The 20586-nt window shown below is 37.9% G+C and overlaps 1 protein-coding gene across 4 annotated transcripts; it reads left to right on the top strand.

The window, feature by feature from the left end:
* Positions 1–22: 22 nt before the first annotated feature.
* On the top strand, positions 23–19260 carry LOC124165066 (kynurenine aminotransferase). Of its 4 annotated transcripts, none has more exons than XM_046542319.1 (9): positions 23–129; positions 589–779; positions 3937–4087; positions 7746–7985; positions 11299–11548; positions 12264–12430; positions 15682–15868; positions 18612–18775; positions 19040–19260. In XM_046542319.1, exons 2-9 carry the CDS (start codon positions 589–591, stop codon positions 19100–19102), a joined length of 1413 nt encoding a protein of 470 aa, XP_046398275.1. In that variant the 5' UTR covers positions 23–129; the 3' UTR covers positions 19103–19260. The 4 variants fall into 4 exon arrangements, with proteins under 4 accessions (XP_046398275.1, XP_046398274.1, XP_046398273.1 ...); XM_046542318.1 differs by having other exon boundaries at positions 48–134; XM_046542317.1 differs by lacking the exon at positions 23–129 and adding an exon at positions 224–387.
* Positions 19261–20586: the final 1326 nt, after the last annotated feature.

Genomic DNA, 20586 nt, shown 5'->3' with positions numbered 1-20586 from the left:
AGACGACGAGAGAGAGGGCAGCACTTCACGCATGGTGCTGTCGTGCAATTGCAACCATTTCATTACATGTTTATTGTTTAATATTATTTAAAACTTGATTGAGGAAGGAAAAAGCAAGTTGCTTGCAAGGCAAGGTGCTCAAAGTGGACTTAATGAGTTCTTAAGAAGTAATTAATAGTCTGACGGTATTGATATCCCCCCATAATCACTTTCAAGACCGATTCGCATGTTATGGCTGTCAATGCGGTCGAGTGAGAGGACAAGTAATTGTTGAGTGAAAGTTGAACAAGGGGAAATTCCGTGCATGAAAATATTAGAAAGTGACCACTTTTTCGCTATGTTCCCCTCTACATCTAGAAATACAAATTAACCGTTGATCTTCGCTTTGTAAGTATGAGAATGCGTTATCTCGCTATCCTTGAAATTGACTTTGTCGTCTTAGTTATCGTCGCTTATATATGAGTAGTGCATGCGGGAGGGCATCAGTACCGTTTGGTGACTTTATGAGTGATATGTTTTAATTTTTATGACCAAAACTGCTGTTGATTAAGATCACTTTTTCATGCCCCATCGTTGATTTTCTCGTAGATGCTGCGGGTACTATCCAAGCAGGCACTTAGCTGGGGAAGTAGTCACATCTTCGTTAATTCGCCGGTCCTTATCGCTGCCTGTAATTTAATCCCATCGTGTCGTAAATTATCCTCTGTACGAGAAGGAAGCATGGATCCCAAGAAATTTGCGTTACCCGCAAGATATCAAGGGCAAGAGAAAAGTGTGTGGTAAGTGTTTTGGCTGTAATTTCTAACAATGAGTGGTTTTATGGCTACCCCTATTTACGTTGTGAAACATTCTTAGGAGCTGACCTTGTGTATGAGTGCGACAAAAAGCATGCGGCGTATGCAGTCTTGGACATCTTAAGATTGCACCTAGTGCTAATTTAATGATTGTAATAGTCTCCCTTCAATTAAGTAACGAGTTCCTGCCGGATTTTTTTGTTGCGTCAATACCTTTATCTAGATGTAGAGCTTAGTTTACTCAACAGTTAGTTGTTTTGTTCTGTTTGACCTTGGGAATTCTTAGAACGATCGCTAATTGACCGGACTGTTTTGTTATTTTACTTGCATCTATTATGGTTGTCACTTTGCTGTGATCGCATTACGACGTATTTTAAAAATTTCGTTTGCTGCTGAAATGACTGACTGTATATCATGATGGGCCATATGTTTCCGAAACAGGCGAAGCATATATACTCGTTAACGATGTATTTTCATTAATCTTAAAATTGCCGCCAACATTTTAAGTGTTTAATTAATTATGCGATAGATATTAAATGAGGTCATTTAGTAAAGTAGGATAAGTTATTGTGACAGAAAATCAAGACATTTATATGGTATTTTTTTGGAAACATTATATCCATTATGGATTGGTTTATGCGAACTTCATTCACAGAGACTTCTTGAATGAGATGCAGAAGCATCACTGGTTTAGCGTGGCCCTAAATTCTATTTGTATATCCCATGTACTAGCATCCTCAAAAGGGATATCAGAATCTGTCTGTCTACCCGTTAGTACACTTAAGGATACAGCTACTCTTGAGCTGGTAGCCCTTCAGTTCTGATGATGTCAGCCGAGTTTTCCATTGCATTTTCAGCAGCAGCTGAGTGGCTGCGATCTCTTCCATATTAAAAATGCTTGTCTTTCATTTTGGACAGATCTATGAAACATTCCCTTTGTTGTGTTAATTATGTATTGTTATAAATTAATTATAATAATAATTAAATAATAAAATTCAAAATGTGTTAGGGACAGGTTTATATATTTTATGGAGGTTTATTAGAGGGGCTGGGGTTCAGGGCAGGTATTCATTAAGCAGGGAGGGGAAGAGGTGGAGGGAACAAAGTTTGTCATTCACGCTGTGTGGGTGGGGGTTTTGGGAGGGTGATGAGAAATAAGGGGGGTGGGTTCGGAAAGGTCACGTCATTTAGAACGTTTCCATCTTGTGTAATCTCCTGAATTTCCAGTCCATCCTCCTTCCTTTCCCGGAAAAATGCAGTATTTCTGGCTCGGAGTCACTATGGTGCCCCATCTTCAACAGGTGTAGGGGGAAGGCTGACGTATATTCCTTATTCTCCATCTTTAAGCTTCTAGTTTTGATTTTTAGGGAAGGAATCGCCCACAGGAGTGTAAATGACTGCAAACCATATGTGGCGAGACCGACGAGTATCAGAGACTCATTCAGAATGAGGTCGTGACGTCATTAACTTCTCTGCGAAAGGGTCAAGTCAGTCAAAGGAAAAGGCAATTCTTCATGGATCTTTGAATCATGGTGGCCTAGTGGGTTGTTCTTTTGGGTGGCTGATCGGAAAGTTCTCGGTTGAAATCCTGTGTGAGGCCTTTGAACACCCCCAAACAAAATCCTGAAAGTGCAAGGTGGCCCTGGGATAGGAAGTTATAGAGTTATATCTCCTCATATACGACCTGTACTCTAATGGTGAAAATAAATTAGCAATATTGAGCTTCTGATCATGCAACTGGAATTGAAAAGGCAAAATTCAAGGTCATATAATCATTCTGATGGGTCTGATTGTGTGTATTTTTATTTTATTTTATTTAATTTCCAGTCAAAATTTTATTCCCTTTTAAAATATGAAATGCACTCTAAGAAAGATGAGCATCAGGATTTAAATAAAATCAATTCATCAGTTTGTATTTGGTTCTCTAATTTTCTTCATTTTCACATGATTATACTGACAATGAGTTGGGGTTTCAATGTTGGCCCCTACTTTTGGCTAATGTGCAGCCACCTTGAGTTCTCTTCATTTGAGATGGTGCAGTAAACTCTCGTTATTTCGAAGTTCATAGGACAGAATAATCAGAGGTTTGTAATAGCATTTCTTTTAGGAATCGTCGCAAAAAAATCATGCCTTGCCATAATTCCTTGTCTCTTCAAGCGAATATATGTACTTACAGTGGCACTTCGGAATAGCTTCAGAGTCATGTGTATGATATAAACGATTAAATTATGAACAAATACAGTAAATCCTTGATATACGAGCAAGATGCCTTCCAAGGCCTTGTTCATGAGTTGTTAAACCTATGCAAAGCATTGAAAAGTGTTGTTATCCTTCAGAATGCTACACTGCGTTACAAGTTTGTATTAACTCACAATCTAGCTGCATGTGCGAAACAGCTAGAGCCAAAAAAAATTTGCTGGAAGGAAGAATGGGCGAAATGCTGAACAGTTCCTGACTTTACAACAGATTAATTGATACTTTGTTCAGATTGTGCCCAAAGTGCGAGTTCCTCTACACCACACCACGTCACATCGGCCCACTCCATAGGCACCTAATTTGAAATTTCAGGCATGCTTGAATTTTTCGAATATTTGTATCTCTGGAAGTCCAATGTTCGACGGAAGAGGACTTACCATACAGCCAATTTACTATTGGTAATGAGTCAGTCACCATTATTCCAAAGGAATTAAGCATATTATATGATGTTGCATGGATACTGAATATCTCTTACTTAAGAAAGAACCATAATTGATGCTCTTGGGCACAGTGCATGAGGAGAACTTAAACATAGTCCAATTATTATGATGTAGCATAGTGTACGCCCACCTAAATGCCGTTGCCTACCCATGGAACTTTGAAATAAAGTTCATTTTATAACCGCCGGACCGGGACTGAGGTTTGTAATTTCGTAATGTGAAAATTTTGTAATAACGCTTTTTACGATGTATATATTGGATTGCCCTTTTCATAGTTACCAATGATTTACTTCATAAAAATGAGAAATTTATGACAACGTTGTTCGTATTAAAGAGTCTACTGTATGTATCTCAATTAGGATGGGCCAAAGGCAATACATTTCCCTCAGCATATCGAAATCTCACCTTTCCTCATTTTATTTGAAATATACTCTGCTCAATTGTAGGGTTGAGTACATCCAGCTGGCACTGGAGACAAAGCCTCTTAATCTCGGACAAGGATTTCCTGATTATCCTCCACCAGACTATGTGACCAAAGGACTTGCTGATGTGGCCACTGGAGAGAATGTCCTCCTCAACCAGTATACAAGGGGCTTTGTAAGTGGTGTGCATGTCTTATGAGACTACAGAGACCAATCCATTTCAGGTGGGGTAGTAGTCACAATAGCTAGTGTGTATGTATGTGTGCTATAAGTGTTACATTATCTGCATTCATGAGTTATAATTCTTGGCAGGTCCTCAACTTCAAGTCTTATTTTAATAATACTAATATCCATAGTCAACTGTGGCATTAACCGCGATAATATGTTATGTTGCTGATCTATTTGCATTTCCATGGGTTGACAATGAAAGACAATGGTAAATTTCCTTATAATTTTAATGTTGACGGACCTGGTTTCAGCACTTTGTGTCATTGCCAAGGTACAAGCAGCCTATTTTAAACCTCCTATTCATACAGTTTATTTACAGGGAAAAGGGTAATTGGATGGGGGTAAAGGGAGTTTGACTGGTGAGGTGAGCAATTGGTGAAGCCATATGTAGGGGTTCATGATGACATTAGTGCAGTGAGCTGTGGGTAGAATGAATACCTGGCAAAATAAAGGAAAGGAAATGGAATTGGTGTTGGTGAAGGTCATCATACAAACAGCTATAGAGTCAAAATTTGAGGAGGAATGTTTAAATATGAAAGAGGTTATAGTCTTCTAAACTTTAGTAGTTAGATAGAATACCCGGGATATTAACAACTAAGAAATTTCTCATAAATTGTGTTAACACAATTCAAAGTTGTCTTACATTATCAATACAGAGAGTAAACCACGTAAAAGTACCTGTTTCCTCTCCTTTTTCATCTTGCACTGCACTGGAGGGTCCCTTTTTATGCCAAGCAGATGAGCAAAGATAACTATTCCAAAAACTCCAATAGTAGCACTGGTAATATTGCATACTGAATATTTGGAATGGTGATGTTTTGAGCTGGTCTCGGCAAGAAATATTTCCAAAAGTATGCGCTCAAATGAGTAAGCAGGAGTGTGTTGACAACTAACCCCTCCCTAACATCTATATCTATCACTCAATAACCTTCTCATTAAGGATGAGTCTGTTCTTAAATTTTTTCAGTTCTTGGTACCGGTCCAGTTCTTCCCCATCAGTTCTTGGTTCTCATTACTTGGTTCCTAGGATGAACTCTTATATCTGAATTAATGGCAAATTTAAATGAGCAACCACAAGAAATGAATGAGAATAATTTCATTAAAGATGTAAATTAGCAGGAAAGCTCTGTAAAAAAAACTTAAGATCACCTGCATAATTTTGCCTAGCAAAAAAGTTTAAATAACACATTGTTAAAGAATGCATGATCGAACAATATGCCTCATTACATCAGTGAGAGACTGGTTCTTTCTTCGGGTTTTGATTTTAAAAATTCAACATTTTTACCGTATCTGGGTCTAATCTCTTCTTTTTTGGCTGAAATATTGCCTGCAGTTGTGAACAGGCATTCACTGAAAACAGTAGTGGTCGATGTTGATTTTAAAAGGCCATGCAAATGGTTCAATAGTGAAACTCCCCCAACATCTGACGACGACGTCCGTTAATTTGTTGTAACTTGTGAGTCAGTTCAAAATATATTGTATTCTGTGATGTAGCTTGAATTGTTACTTTAATTGACAACTAATTCGTATGCTTCACTGTCACAGTTCTTATAACGTCAACAATAAACTGCTCAACACGCTGGATGAACTGATTGGCTGTAAGCTAACGCAAAATTGTAATGCAGTGTTGCATTCTGCAGGATAACCCCACTTTTCGATGCCTTGCATAGGCTTATCAACTTGCGAACAAGTTCTCGGAACCTATCTTGCTCATATGTCGAAGAATTACTGTATATGTACATGATTCAATCGAAAGACCACCTTCAGACAAAATGATTTTCTGCCGGTGGCCATTCACGGCACTGCACACGGTGTTGCAGAGAGCCGTCTCATCTGAAAGCCAACTGAATTTCACGCGAACGGCGGCTGGCGAAAGGTCGTTCCATCTGAAAGAAGCCTCAATATGGCATTAATTGTCTTTCATGCCGTAGACGGCCCATCGCCGGGCCGGATTGAATTGGGCACCGTGCCGTCAACGGTGCGATTCGACTTGTTTGAAGAGATCCATAGAGATCAATGCTATGTTGAAAGAATGGCACCATGCTGTGAACAGCAGCAGGCAAAAGGTCCGCTCGTTTGGAAGCAGCCGCTGTTACGGAAATGCTACAATGTTGGCGAGAGCAACAAACTGACAAACCTTTAAATGTGCATGTTAGCCAGCAACTCTCAAAAGGAAAAAACGTGGACGTCATTCAACCGGAAAGTAATGCATGTGTTTTAAAATCTTTTTTTCACTTTTTGGCCTTTATAAGTTGCAGACCATTTTGGCACAGGGTGCCAAATTCAAATCCTCATGACCATTCTGAGTGGGTTCCAAAGTACCGACTTTATGCGATCGGTTTTCGATACTAGTTCCACAGACCAAGAGCCGGCACAACTGAGAACCAGGAACCAGAACCGCCCTATAAACCTTACTTCCGCCCTACTTCCCATAAAAGTGACCAACCTCCGAATAGTATGACCTAAGAACGACAAAAACCCCCATTTTTACACCCTTACACCCAATTTTTGTACAATGCTGCCATTTGCTCTCCTCCCCACGTTTCTTCAGGAAGTCCTCCCTCACCCATTTTACTACTCATGAGAGCTCATACGCATCTGATGGAGCAAGGTCCAGTGGTTTGCTGTTCTTCAAATAGCCGCACAAGTTCCTTTTCAAAATAGGAAACCACATCATTCAGTGAGCAGTTTGCTATAATACTCTATCCTTGATCCATTCCAAGGTCAGCCTCCACGAAGGAAAATCCCTTATTTACACACTTCTCATGGAATGTTTTAACATTGCATTAAAGTCATCTAAAAGGAAGTTATGGCTGTGACTGTCATAAAACACTATCCGGTTAAGACATTACCATTCCATTGGTGGTTAATGGGAGGGGCATTGTTTTGCCTCAGGCTCTGCTTTGCACACATGCCGTCAATTTTAGTTTCTTTTTTTATTTGCTTCATGAATGTTAAAAATAGTGAAGAACAAGTAGACCCTAAATTGATTTATGCCCTAAAACTAACTGTATCGGTACTCTTCTGCATGAAGGAGAAGTTGTCATCTGACCCCAAAATCATTGAATTTGGCAACTGTAGGGTTTCTGAGTTGGGCATGAACTTCAGGGGTCACCTTTTTACCTAAAATATATTGTCACTTGTGAGATCAGTGAGTAATAAGAACTTGTGGAAAAATAAAGTAATCCAATGACCTTAAGACTTACAATAGTGGTGGCCTAAATTTTTTTAATATTGAAGAAATAACATTATCTTGTGCATACCTTATGTAACTTTGGGTGATAATCTATTTTAGAGATTCCTAAACTAGTATCATAAAATTCATAATTTAGCTCACAACATTCAGGGTTTTCGCACCAAAACCTGGTTTGTGTTTTTTATTTATAGTTTGGCTTGTTATCGTTTTTCGACTGTATAGTTCAAATCAAATCATTGGTTGATTTAATCTTGGAAAAGTGGCTTTAAGGATTACTTTTCAATGTCAGTTTCCATGCCTTGCATATTCCATGTCTCTATTTTGAAAATATGTATGTATAAAGCTCATTAAAGCATGTGATAAATATATTTCTTCCCCTCTATTGTCATGTATGCATTTTTTCTTGCAGGGTCATCCTCATCTAGTCGCAGCCCTCTCCCGCCTATACTCTCAGTTAGTGGGACGTCCAATCAACTCACAAACGGAGATATTGGTGACTTCTGGGGCATATGAAGCTCTCTTCTCTACCATCCAGGGCCACATTGGACCAGGAGATGAAGTTGTCATCATTGAGCCATATTTTGACTGTTATGAGCCGATGGTTTTGACTGCTGGAGGGAAACCTGTCTTTGTGCCACTTAGGCCTAAGGTAAATTTTTGTGTCCTAAATACATTCATGCCAAAGAAGTTCGGCTGAAACTGTTTGTTACCTTAATAGAAAATGTAGTAAAACAAATTTGATGGGACCTGGGAAATAGCAACTTCATTGAAAGGGGGATCAGTGTAGTGATACATTGTGAGAGTTGCATTATTAGCAGGATGAACAAAGCATTTACACATGTATATGGATTAAAGAAGAGAGTTACCAATATAGCAGCTGCACTGGACTGCCTCTGGTAATTTTTTGGTGGGACCAGATATTCTGACCATGGTAAGAAAAAAGTCATGCCCATGACGTATATGTAAAGCATCTTGCTTGACTGACTGATTCACTTGCTGATAAATATAAAGTCCCGAAAGAAAGAGGTGGAGCCAAAATTTCATACCAAGGTAGGGGTCCAAAAATAACGTATAAAATCGTATCCGGCTCGATTTTGTGGAAGTTCTTTATATCTATGATAAAAAGAAGAGCACAATGGTAATTTCCACACTTTTAATGTCTCAACTCAGCAACAGACCATGGTTTCAACACGTGTCATTTTCAAGGTGAAAAATCCAGTACTCTCTCGGTATATATACCCAGGCCACGGTAGGAGGTGGGGGCTATGGAATTAGGTGTGGGGGAGTGGGAGGGGAAACGGTTTTGGTGAACAAGTGAGTGAAGGACGAAAACATACATCGAGTGGATCGGGGTGAAGGTCAGGGTTTTGACGTCTGGGTATATATACCGAGAGAGTACTGGATTGTTCTTGAAAATGACACTTACGTGTTGAAACCATGGTCAGTTGCTGAGTTGTGACATTAAAAGTGTGGAAACTACCATTGTGTTCTTCTTTTTATCATGGTCCAAAAATAACTTGGAGGAAAGTTCTGAAAACTCGGATTTAACTGCACCCACCCCTATAAAAAAATTCCAATTGTCGTTAATTCTGGTGTTTTAGTGCACGCCTCGGTCAGTGGCCTCCATTGTCAAAGCGTACTCGGAGGATCTTAATTTTTGTTAATTATATGTATAAGGGAAAGATTGGTGCTTTTTTGGTGTGTTTTTCATGTCTATAAAAACCCCTGAATCCAAAGAATCAAGGAAATGTTGGAAACTGAGCTCAAGATGGGCCATGCAAATATCCTGTGCAATATTCAACCTGAGAGACAAAATATTCAACGATGACTCCCTACTCTGCCGCAAATTATGAATATCACTTAATAATGCCAACCAGATACAGTGCTTTCCGAAAAAATATCTTATACCCTTAGTCCCCCTCCTGCCTCTAGAAAATATTTGAAATGTGTCCATTCTGATGCTTCCGTGTGTATCTCCAGTCTACTCCCTCCAGTGGAGAAACAGGATTCCCACTCTAACTAAATTATAAAATTCAAGGTTTTTTCCAGGTTTTCACGGTCTAAATTGCGTCAAATTCATGGTAAATTTAGGGCCGGCTAAAGGTTGTGAGTGGGAAAATGGAGGGTGACAGGGAAGTGAAGAGGTGTCCGATGTCCTCGTCAGGGTTAATGATCATTTTGGCTAACGGTCTTCCAATCACAGCCTTAAGGTCTGTGTGTTGTCATGGCACACGGACCAATATTTGCACTTCGAATATACGTGTTCAGATAAATGTGTGGACAATGTCTGCGAGTGACTGACCTTGAAATATGATCTACATATCGATTTTTCTTTTGATCCATCCATCGTAGTTCTAAAATCAAATTTAAGAGATTTTTTAGGTTCATTGACGTATTTCACGGCTATTTCCAGGTTTTTTCACGGTAGATGGAATTCACGGTTGAGTGGGAACCCTGAGAAAGTACACACTAAATCTTGCATCGGGCATTCCTTTATGTTAGGGTGTCTTAAGACCACAAAAATGACTTCATTGACTATGGTTGCATCTACGGATCATGTACCCTCAGAACCTAAATTATTAATTTTGTGGGATGAAGAATGAATAAATGCCAGATTTGATATCCTTGATAAGCTGGAAGATGGCAAATTAGAAAGCATTGTAGGAGATGCATCTGTTTCAGCTTTTAATAAGCTGGACAGCTTGTGGAAACAAGGCTGTAGGTCACAATATTGATAGAATCTTAAGATATTGTGGATTTTGAAATTGAAATTACATGATAACATGTTTTTTAAATGATCTTCGAGTGAAAAGTTTTTATATAGAGAGGTAGTTTTCCTAATTGTATCACATATGCATACGTTGTTTTGTAGTCGTTGAGATTTGTCACTGGAGGTTTTTCTCCATGCATTATGTAAGGGTGGGACCGGGTTATGGCTTTGCTACAAGGATTTTTGCATGAAATTTTGCCGTTTATATGTTTAAGTATACAGGGGTGTTATTGTACCACATATATGTATTGAAATATGTAAGTCTAGAAACAGGTATGAGCTGAATTGGAGAAAGATAATATCTTAAAATTATCTTTAAATCTCTCTTGTACTCCCTTCTCTTTTGGAACTCTCTGATTACTGATGTTTTAGATTCACGTTGGTTATGGTTGGAAATAGTTTCAAATGTGTCTTGGCCCAAGATTTCTACTGGTACTCATCTGAGTTTCCTGTAGCATCCAGAAGCTCTTTTAAATACATTTTCAAGATTGGTTAATCAGTCGAGGAGAGATTCAAATCAGTTACGATGGTGATGCTTTCTCCTGTATTGTGGCTCAAATTTTATCTTATTTGCTAAAGATTTTGTTATTTATTGAGTTAGGTAGGTATCATTAGAATCTTTTACCATTATTACTAAATGTATTTTATGACAAGCATAGGAGGAATGCTTTTTAGCATCATTGGTGAATTTCTTTGATTTTCTCAAGAATTGTACTCCTTTTTCGCCTCACAACTTTTATATGTGTTATGTATATGAGTATAATTTTGTTTATTAATAGAATTAAGTTATTTCAAATATGGCCTTGACAGATATTAGTATGAAGAACTTATAATTGAATAATAATAATAATATATTTATTGGTACCACGAGATGTGTAATGTATAGGACCCATCAAGAATATAAATAAAAGAAAAAAAATATATATACACATTTACAAACACAAGAGATTCCCAATTGGCAAAAAAAGCACACACAAAAAAATGTATACATACAGGAATTTAGATATTCATCAACAGAATAGAAAATATTACCTAATGTGTACCAATTATTAGTGGTAACATGATAATTGTTGTGTCTGATTATCTTTCGTTGACAGTAGGCCAACTGCATATGCACTCATAAGTTATCAGTGTAAATGTTTCTCAAAATTAAAAAAAATTTCATCATATTTTGATTCTTTTTATAATGAAGAAGAGAGAAAGTGGAGTGAAGTCGATATCCTCTGCTGACTGGGTGCTTGATCCTGATGAATTGTCATCTGCTTTCAATGAGCGAACCAAAGCTATTGTTCTCAACACGCCTCACAATCCAGTCGGGAAGGTGTTCTCCAAAAAGGAACTGACCCTCATTGCAGATCTGTGCCTGCGGTGGGATGCCCTGTGCATTGCAGATGAAGTGTACGAGTGGCTTGTTTATCCACCAAACGAGCACATACGGATAGGTATGTCACTTTGCTTATCATTTTGTGTGTGTCATTCACATTTTTATTCCTCCAATTTTTTTTCTATCTGTTCACTTTCAATGTACAACTCCTCAATAATTGATTCACTTCATTATGACTTTGAACTAAGAACTTTATACTAGATAGCAGTGGTAGACTTCTTTTGATCACTAGTACATACATATATTCAAAATTTCTCTCATTTTGTGCACAGTATATTTGCCTTAAATCTTTTTAGTTTATCTATTCTTCAAAATCCATTACTGCACAATGGCCGGAAACAATGTTCATCATGCTGTCTTGGTATCCGACCTACCGAACTAAATTATTATGTCTCCTACTCATCTGAATGAAATATTTTGGACGTAGATCAATAATTGAGTTAATTGCTGGTGGAAATGAGTTATGTGGAAGGCAAGTGTAATTTTTGGGGTCCTATGTTATTGGGAAAATGATGCCCAATGATATAGAATAAAAGTTTATCCAACTTTTTTTGGGCCTCCTTAAATGGAATCCCCTAAGTACAAACCTATGCCAAATCTCATTTTTTCATCAGCTAATCATTTGGGATACTCTGATTAATTTTATTTTTGCAGATGTATGTTAGAAGACCTCCATTTACTTAAAATATGGATCTTATCCACATATTTTAATTATACTTATATCATATTCAATTGGTAGTATGCCCTCATAGTTTCATTGGTTTGATTTTTAGCTACCCTCCCTGGAATGTGGGAAAGGACCATTACTGTTGGATCGGCAGGGAAAACATTCAGTGTCACTGGATGGAAAATTGGATGGGCATATGGACCTGCACCTCTCATGGCTAATCTTCAATTAGTTCATCAGAATTGTGTATACACCTGCCCAACCCCAATACAGGTGAGAGTTTTTATTATTGATTTGTGTGTGAATATTTTCTTCTTCAACTAAGTTTGTGAGGCCAGCAACTGTACTCTGGAAGTATGTCAAACTTTTTAAATTTTAAAAGCTACAGATTAATTAATTTTTCACATCATGAATCATGTAAAGTTGAGTGCAAATAATCCATTGCTCGATTAACCATTGATTGGATTATCTGTTCCTTGGAGAGTTCTTCTGATTCCACCCTAAATTTCCCCTTTCTACCTTCCTCTTTTCATTCTTTTTTTCTTCCCTTCCCCTCCTTGAATCATATTATTTGAGGGATGGGTGCAAAAGATTCAAAAAAGCATGGCATTGAAGCTAAGTTGAAATGAATCATTGATGGATTATCTTTCTTTTTTTAATTATCAATTTAAGCTTCCTCCATCACAGCAGTTAATGATGCTCTATTGTGTTTGATTCCTTGAGTGATGCTTGGTGATGAATCAAATAATGAAGGAATCAACTTATAGAATAGAGCCATCACTAGTTGAAGGAAGAATTTAGGAACCTATATGTTGCAGATAAAGTGATTGAGAATATTGAAACAAGGATGAGGAATAGTTTTAAACAACATTTTTATTCCTTTGAGGCTTTGGGGGGATCTATCCCCTCATCCCTCCATAGTTACGCCACTGGGATGAAGTAACTCTCACGAGGGTAGTATGACATTCAAGTAAATAGATTGGCTAAACAATTACAGTAGAACCTCGGTTATACGACCCTCAGTTATGCGATGACCTCACTTATACGCCGATTTTTTTTGGTCCGGTGAATAACCCCATATGAACCCATGTATTTCCAACCTCAGTTATGAAACTTTTCACTTATACGACAAACTCGGTTACGAAACGTATTTTCCCAGTCCAATGAGATAAAATACCTCACTTACACGACTTTTCAGATAACTGCTCTACGAGAAGATTGCGGTACGCGCGCCGATTTTAGTCACAGGAGCAGGGGTAGTATGTGCTCATCACATAGATATGTCAATGAAGAATACTAAGTTTTAATAATGAGCGATGCTGTTTATTAGATATTAATTTTAACTGCAGTAGATGATCGTTAATTCGGAATATCTATCTCTAACGGAAGATTGTCTAGAATTTTCCAAGGTTATGTTTTCCGTCGCCCCAGCGAAATAACACCTAAATGAGCCGTTAAAAATCCTCCCGTACCAAAAATTTGGCTTCCAAGGTCATCCAAAAGAGATTATCGTATTTGCAGTATAGATGTAAGTCGATGGTGATTCAACACGATGGTAAAAACAGCATGCATGGTCTCATTCCGCGGGCTAATCCCGCATCCGCGGGACGAATTGAGCCGGGGGAAAGTTGCTTACGCGGCGCACCGATCAAAATTGACCTAACTTGTATCTCAGTGGGTTTAAATCAAACAAAGTTGGACCTTGAGTAGCTATTAGCTTGAGTCTGCCTGCTGGCAAGCGTTTATTTTTTAACTGAACGAGAGTTAGTACGAATGTCCTCTGAGAATAACTCGCGTCGTCAGTCGTAACGTAATCATTAAAGTCAAATTCAAAACGCGAAAGATAAGGCAGTTCCTTTCGACTCTGGAATGACTTATAACCATTATACCGAAGTACAAAAACAGTCTGGTGTTGTGATCAGATATGGGGAAGCAAAATATTACGTGAAGATGAGTCACACGGCTTGTGAGTCGAAGTTCCCGGCGCTGAATTCGCGTAAGAATGCCGACAGAGAAGCTATACCCGGTAGATTCAATCTACTATTGCTAAAATTTCACGGAAAAATTCTTTTTTAGTGCGTAAACATTTTTGAGAGGGGAGATTTTTTCGAGCTCTTAATATATTTTTGTTCAATCATCACTGACGGCAGTTGTGCGGTTATTTCAAATGCTCACTTAAAAAAAGTGATCTAAGCACCGGAAAAGTCTTACAATTAGTCACGGAATATCCCGGATACCAGTGGCGCAACTAGGAATATGCTTTGGGGGTGATGGTAGTACCTGAGGGGCGTCCCCCCTCCCCCCCGAGGCATCGGGGATTCCCGGACAATTTAAAAAAAGAGCATGCCTGTAAATATGTTTTACATCATTTTGGCTCCTAAAATTTAACTTTGAGTAGATGCAGTTGTTGTTTATCAAAGCTAGACTTTTGTTTTAAATTTTTTTTTTCAATTCTCTGCGGCTCTGGAGGGGGATCTATCCCCTCATCGACCCACCATAATTACGCCACTGCCGGGTGCTCCATATTATCTATGGCATGGTATTTAGAGGGAAGAAACCGACAGCTGGGGTCATTTTCGACATGAGGTAAGGGAGGGAGTATAGAAACCCTGTGTTGGAATTAGCCAGGTTGTAACAATAGGCTTAACCAGGGCTTAATGTTCCATCTGCCGGACATGGTGTTGCACTGGAAGTTCCGTCCACACTACTTTCAAGCAGGGATACAGCCATCTCTGAAAACTTTCTGCCTCGGCCATGACATGAACCCTGGTCCATAGGGTGGGAAGCCTTCGTGATACATTAGTGAAATTTTGCTCCCTAGTTATGGGGTTAATTTGGATGACTTTCCTTAGGTATTTCATTTCTTTAATCTACAATCATGGGTTTGCCTATAGGTGGTGAAATGAATTTCCTGAAACTGCTTTTAATGAGTCAACTTTTTTAAAAAATTGGCTTCTCTATGAACATTTAGCGTCATCATTCCGAAATCTCTCCAGTATGATAGCCTTGCAGATCAGTACCAGAAATGCTAGATGTTCAACCGCGGATAATGTTGTTCAGGAATGTAGAATTATATTTCTCTTAAAGTAACACATCATCTGTGGTGTTGCTTGTGTGAAAATAAGATTATTAGGCTTCAATTTCTTGCCTCCAAATGAGTAATTGCATCCTGGAAACAAACCGGCCCCTATAAGAAAGGATTTCATGCTGAATACCAAAAAACCTCACATATGAAACTTCCTCACTTATGAAACTTTTTTTGGTTTTCCGCTGAAAGTTTCATAAGTGAGGTTCTACTGTATGTATTAGGGCACAAGAAGCAAAATATTTTTACTTTCGTAATGTCTCTTACTTTTATAATTATTCACAGCTTACAAATTATGCCTGAAGTGGAGTATTAGCATGAAACAATTTTGTTTTGCTATAAATATTGAAAGCTCACTTAGTATGTAAGTGCTGGTTGAGATAAATTTTAACAAAAACAAATTAATTTGTTATTGAATATTCCTTGCCTCATATTTCAGGAAGCTGTGGCACGTGGCTTTGATTTAGAACTGGAACGGTTGGATTCGCCTGAATGCTACTTCAAGTCTTTGCCTCGGGAATTGGAAGCGAAGAGGGATTTGATGGCTAACTTTTTATCTGATGTGGGAATGGTGCCAACTATACCGCAAGGGGGATATTTTATGATTGCTGATTGGAGCCCATTAGGTAAGTTTCCTTATATGTGGTATACCGTGATGAATTATCCACTAGTTTGAGAAGTATAAGGTTAGCAAAATAACCCCATTTTCCTCTTTTGAATGTTTAAAGGACTTGACTACCTTGTGGTTTAAGGATTTCCTCCTTCATAAACACTTGGAAAAACAGTAAACTCCTGATTATCCAGCTGCGGTTTATCCAGGTTGCGGATTATCCGTGCATGATTTTCACTCTCGCTCAATATTTTCCCTGATCTTCATAAAAAAATAAAATCGGACGCAAAATTGCCAGAATAACTGCATTAATGCTAGGGTACACCGTGCTTATTTCCGTTAGAATCCCCTTCGTAAAAGGGAAGCGATCGTGCGCTAGCTGCATTCACGGGAGCACCGTGCTCTTGTTTTCCAAGCCTCACAGCTCGCGACCACTCTCCGTGATCACGGATACACGTCCCGTAGTAGTTGCAACTTGGGCAACTTGTGCGAGAGGCGACAACGTGGCGTGGTGCCTGACAGTGTAGTTTCCGACTTCAAGCAGTGGTTTTGAAGCATTCATGCGAACCACTTTTCTGTATCCGTGATCACAAAGCCACGGATGTGTGGTTTTCGAAACCAGACCTTACATGGAGCATTACTAGTATGAGTACAACCATGTTATAGCCGCTAAAAAGATTGCGAACTTGCGAAGAAAGCCCTCAATGAGTCCGGGAAGCACTGTAAAATTGTAACAATAACTGCATAGGTAATAATATATTGTTCATTTTAAGTAAATTATGAACATTACAAGACGTTAAAGTGAAAGTTTGGGTTGTAACACTTAATTTTGAGTTGTTTTGGATTGGATGTGGGTGTGAAGATTGATGGGAGGAGGACAATGTTGCGGGCAATAATGAGCAGCAGAGGTGGAAGGGAGCAATTGTTGTTGACGGCGTGGGAGGGAGTGTAGGAGGAGTTGGATTGTAATAGTTGTGGCGTGTGGGTGTCTCTTTGCTCCCGAGTTTGTTTTTAAAGTGTGATAAAAATATTTGTGAAGTTTGAAGAGGAAATAAAAAAAAACGTTACAGGGTTATCAGTGTTTTCCAATTATTCGTGCCGTCTATCCCCATCATTAGCCCATTAGGATAGTCGAGAGTGTGCTGTATTTCACTCCTACTTTTATCCTTCTGACCCATTTTAAGGCATAGGTGCTGTTAGCATAAATGGTGATAAAAAGTAGCAGTGGAATATAACCCAGTGTTTAGTTTTACAGCCATAGCAATCAACTAAGTTTTACCCGAAACAGAATATTGGATTAATGCTTTATCCTTTTTCGCAGAAGCATCTCAAACTGAAATGCTTCCCCTCCTTCTATTACTGCGAGAATTTTCTGTAGTCTTCTGTCCAGAGCTCTCTTGTGGTGACGAAGTGCTCAGGTATACCTTTTGCCTATTTTGGAATCCTTCTCAGCGGACACCGTACCCTTTCCCTGGGCACCCATATTGTTCCTGCCCTGACATCCCTCCTCAATGGTACTTTAATCCATTTCCTCGGCACCCATCTTGACCCACCATCTCATTAGCTGATCCTTTTGCACCTTGTCATTGTGGTGAACTTATTTCTTTAAAGAGGGTTTTTTTAAACAATCAGTATTTGCAAACTTTGTTAGCATGGATGTCTGAGATGCATACCTTTTGTTTTGGTGATAATTTTAAAATTGTTTATGAATTAATAGCAGTAACATGAACTATTTTAGGATATCAATCTATGTAAATGATCTTGAGTTGAATCTAGGATTCAACAAAAACGTCCATGGTAAAAGTCCTACCCTGATTTCCATAGATTTTGAGGAAACATGAAAAAGCGTCAGTGTAATGGTAGAGTGCACTGGCTGGAAAGTAAATTTTGAGTGGTCGATGGGTAAGGAGATTTTCTTTCGAATTATTAAATTAAGAATTGGTCAGTTATTGGAGTGTTCCCTAATCGTAAATGATTTCGTAGATGTCGTTGGAAATCCTTGAAGGAATTAGCTAAATTTGCAGTCAACCTAAGTAATAAAAAAAACTGAATTAGGTGTGTCAATTTTTTAAGATGAATTCTCAATAAGTGTATGGCAATTATTGAGGCAACCTGTATATATGTATGTAGTCAACATCATCACCAGTCAGCAATCCCAGGATTGGTTTTACTTAGTTCTCCACTCAATTTTCCTGTCATCTAATCTTTTCATTTCCATGCATTTCTTCTCCTTCACATCCTTCTTTACATGTTCCTTATATTCCGTTTTAGTACTTCCTTTTCAGTTCTTGCCATCAGCACATAGAATGCATTAAAAAATCCACCAAATTTATTTCCTCCAATTCCCTCCAAAATTGATTTCTATCACACAACTTGTACCATAAATCTCCCATGTGGGCTACCTTGATCATCTGGTAAAAGTGTAGTTAGGTGCATGTAAATAATGCCATAATTGAAATTAATACTTGCATTCATTCTTTCACTGTTAGTATTAGAGACCTTGATTCTCAATTATACTTAATGCCTATTGTCAAGCACTTGCGCTAGTCGAGTTTTTGCTAATTGTTAGTTCAGGCACATTTTTTATTTGTTATTTCCACTTTTGCAGTTTTATTGAAGTGTATTTCTAGTAGAAAAGGATAATAAAATTTTCAATCCAAATTAAGTTTTGCTCTTGACTTGACTCTGTATTCATAATTTATTTTATCTTATTTATATATTATTAATAACTGATTAACATAAAAATACATCCATTTCAGCCTCCAAAGTGCCTCTTGATCAAGAGAAAGATAAGTGGAAGGACTATAGATTTACCAAATGGATGTCGAAGAACCTAAAACTTCAAGGAATTCCTCCATCAGCCTTTTACTGCACAGAACACAAGCCTCTTGGTGAAGACTTTGTACGATACTGTTTTATCAAGGTATGGGTTACAGCATGAAAATGGTTTTGTTTTTAATTTAGTGATAACTATAAATTTTAAAAAGATGTACAGATTTGTATCTATTTTTCATTGAAACAAAGAAAGATATTTCATCTTGTGTCTTTAAATTGAGGATGAAATAAGCTGTTTTTATTTGCTGCATGATTTCATTTTTATCAAAATTATGTTATATATTTTACTGACTAATGATAATTAATTCCAGTTTGTGATGTAATATAACGGTTATTTCCCATTTTATTGCAGAAAGATGAGAATCTTCACGAAGCTGCTAAGATTTTGAAGAAATGGAAAGGGAGCTCTTTATAAATGTGTCGGAAATATGTGATTCAATTTTATTCTAGTAGGTAGCTGAGATCCTACAGGATGGAAATGTATATTTTATATAAATATATTAACTTGTAAATATATATATGGAGACTGTTGGCCCATGAATATTTGAGTAAAACACTTTAATATGTTTTAAAGTTTGAGTATTTCAATCCGTTTTCACCTAGCATGATTCATTTTTGTGATATGTGTTTTTTCCTAATGTACCTATTATATCATAATGATTTTATTATTATTACATACTTATAGACGTGGTAGATTCACTATTATTCAATTGTTTAATATTCTCGTTTCTGTTTTATAAAGTGGCAACAATCATAGCCGAAGAAAAGGGATTTCATGCTTTTGTATGGTGAAAAATACTTTTTATAACCCCCAAGGTATTATACGTTCTAGTGGTCGGGATTCCACTTGTAGGTAAATCAGTTTTCTTTTTTTTCATTTTCATGTGCTTACTGGGGAAGGTTCTTTGATGATTGGTCTGCAGTTGTTTCAATATTCTGTCAAAGAAAGAACCTCTTGGGCATTCTGTATAGACTTCAATCTTAAAACTGTGTGCTGTCTTTTCCTCACACAGGAAGAATTTGTTAGTAGCATATTTTTTTAAGAATGTACATTGTACAGTCCCAGACAAAAAATTACCACTTTGGGCATGGTTTTTGGCCACCATTCCGGAAAGCCCACCAACGTCTGGGATTCTTAATGCTGCACCAACCACACTGTGTCTTAGGGGCACCATTGAAGGCATTCCCACCTCAAACAATGCAATTTCTAATTCTTCGTTAACACTTTAACAGGTACTCGTCATGTTGAATAAAAACTTTTGGGCTATGTCGCCGCATCAATTATTGGGTGGCCCCAAGGATTCCCGACGTATGCTGGTCGCTTTCTCAAGGGATTCTTCCTTCTTTCTCAAGAGAAAGCGACCAGCATTGGTCGGGAAACGTTGGGGCCACCCAAAAATTGATGCGGTGACATGGCCCAGAAGAGTTTATTCAAAATGCAATTTCTAGTTAAGGGCTAGCGAAAGGGTCAGAAAATCTCGCTTATTGAGCTCCAAAGCTTAGCTGAGCACACAATTCTCAAAAATTTGCTTTGTGGAAACGACTTTGCGAATAAGGCTTGGGCAACATTTTGGAAATGTGAGAATTTTTTTACAGAAACTGTCTCAAATAGCTTGGTACCATTTTTGCACTACAATCACTTATACTAATTTAGAATCTAAAAATAAACTGTGTCCGTTATTTTAAATAGTGTTTGTATTAAGTTACACGTGAGACCTCCACTTGTGAATATATCTCCCATTGATTTGAATATATTTATGATGCTGACAAGGTGGGAAGATTGAAGACAATCGATTGATCTTTCTTCTATCTATAAATGTATATTATGAGATACAGATTTTATTTCATGTGTTAAGTGGAAAATCATCCACTGAAACTTAGTTGCATAATTACAAGATA

Source organism: Ischnura elegans, chromosome 9 (assembly GCF_921293095.1).
Source record: "Ischnura elegans chromosome 9, ioIscEleg1.1, whole genome shotgun sequence".
Lineage (NCBI taxonomy): Eukaryota > Metazoa > Arthropoda > Insecta > Odonata > Coenagrionidae > Ischnura > Ischnura elegans.
The sequence above is the reverse complement of the archived record's forward strand: the minus strand, read 5'-3'. Positions and strand labels throughout refer to the sequence as shown.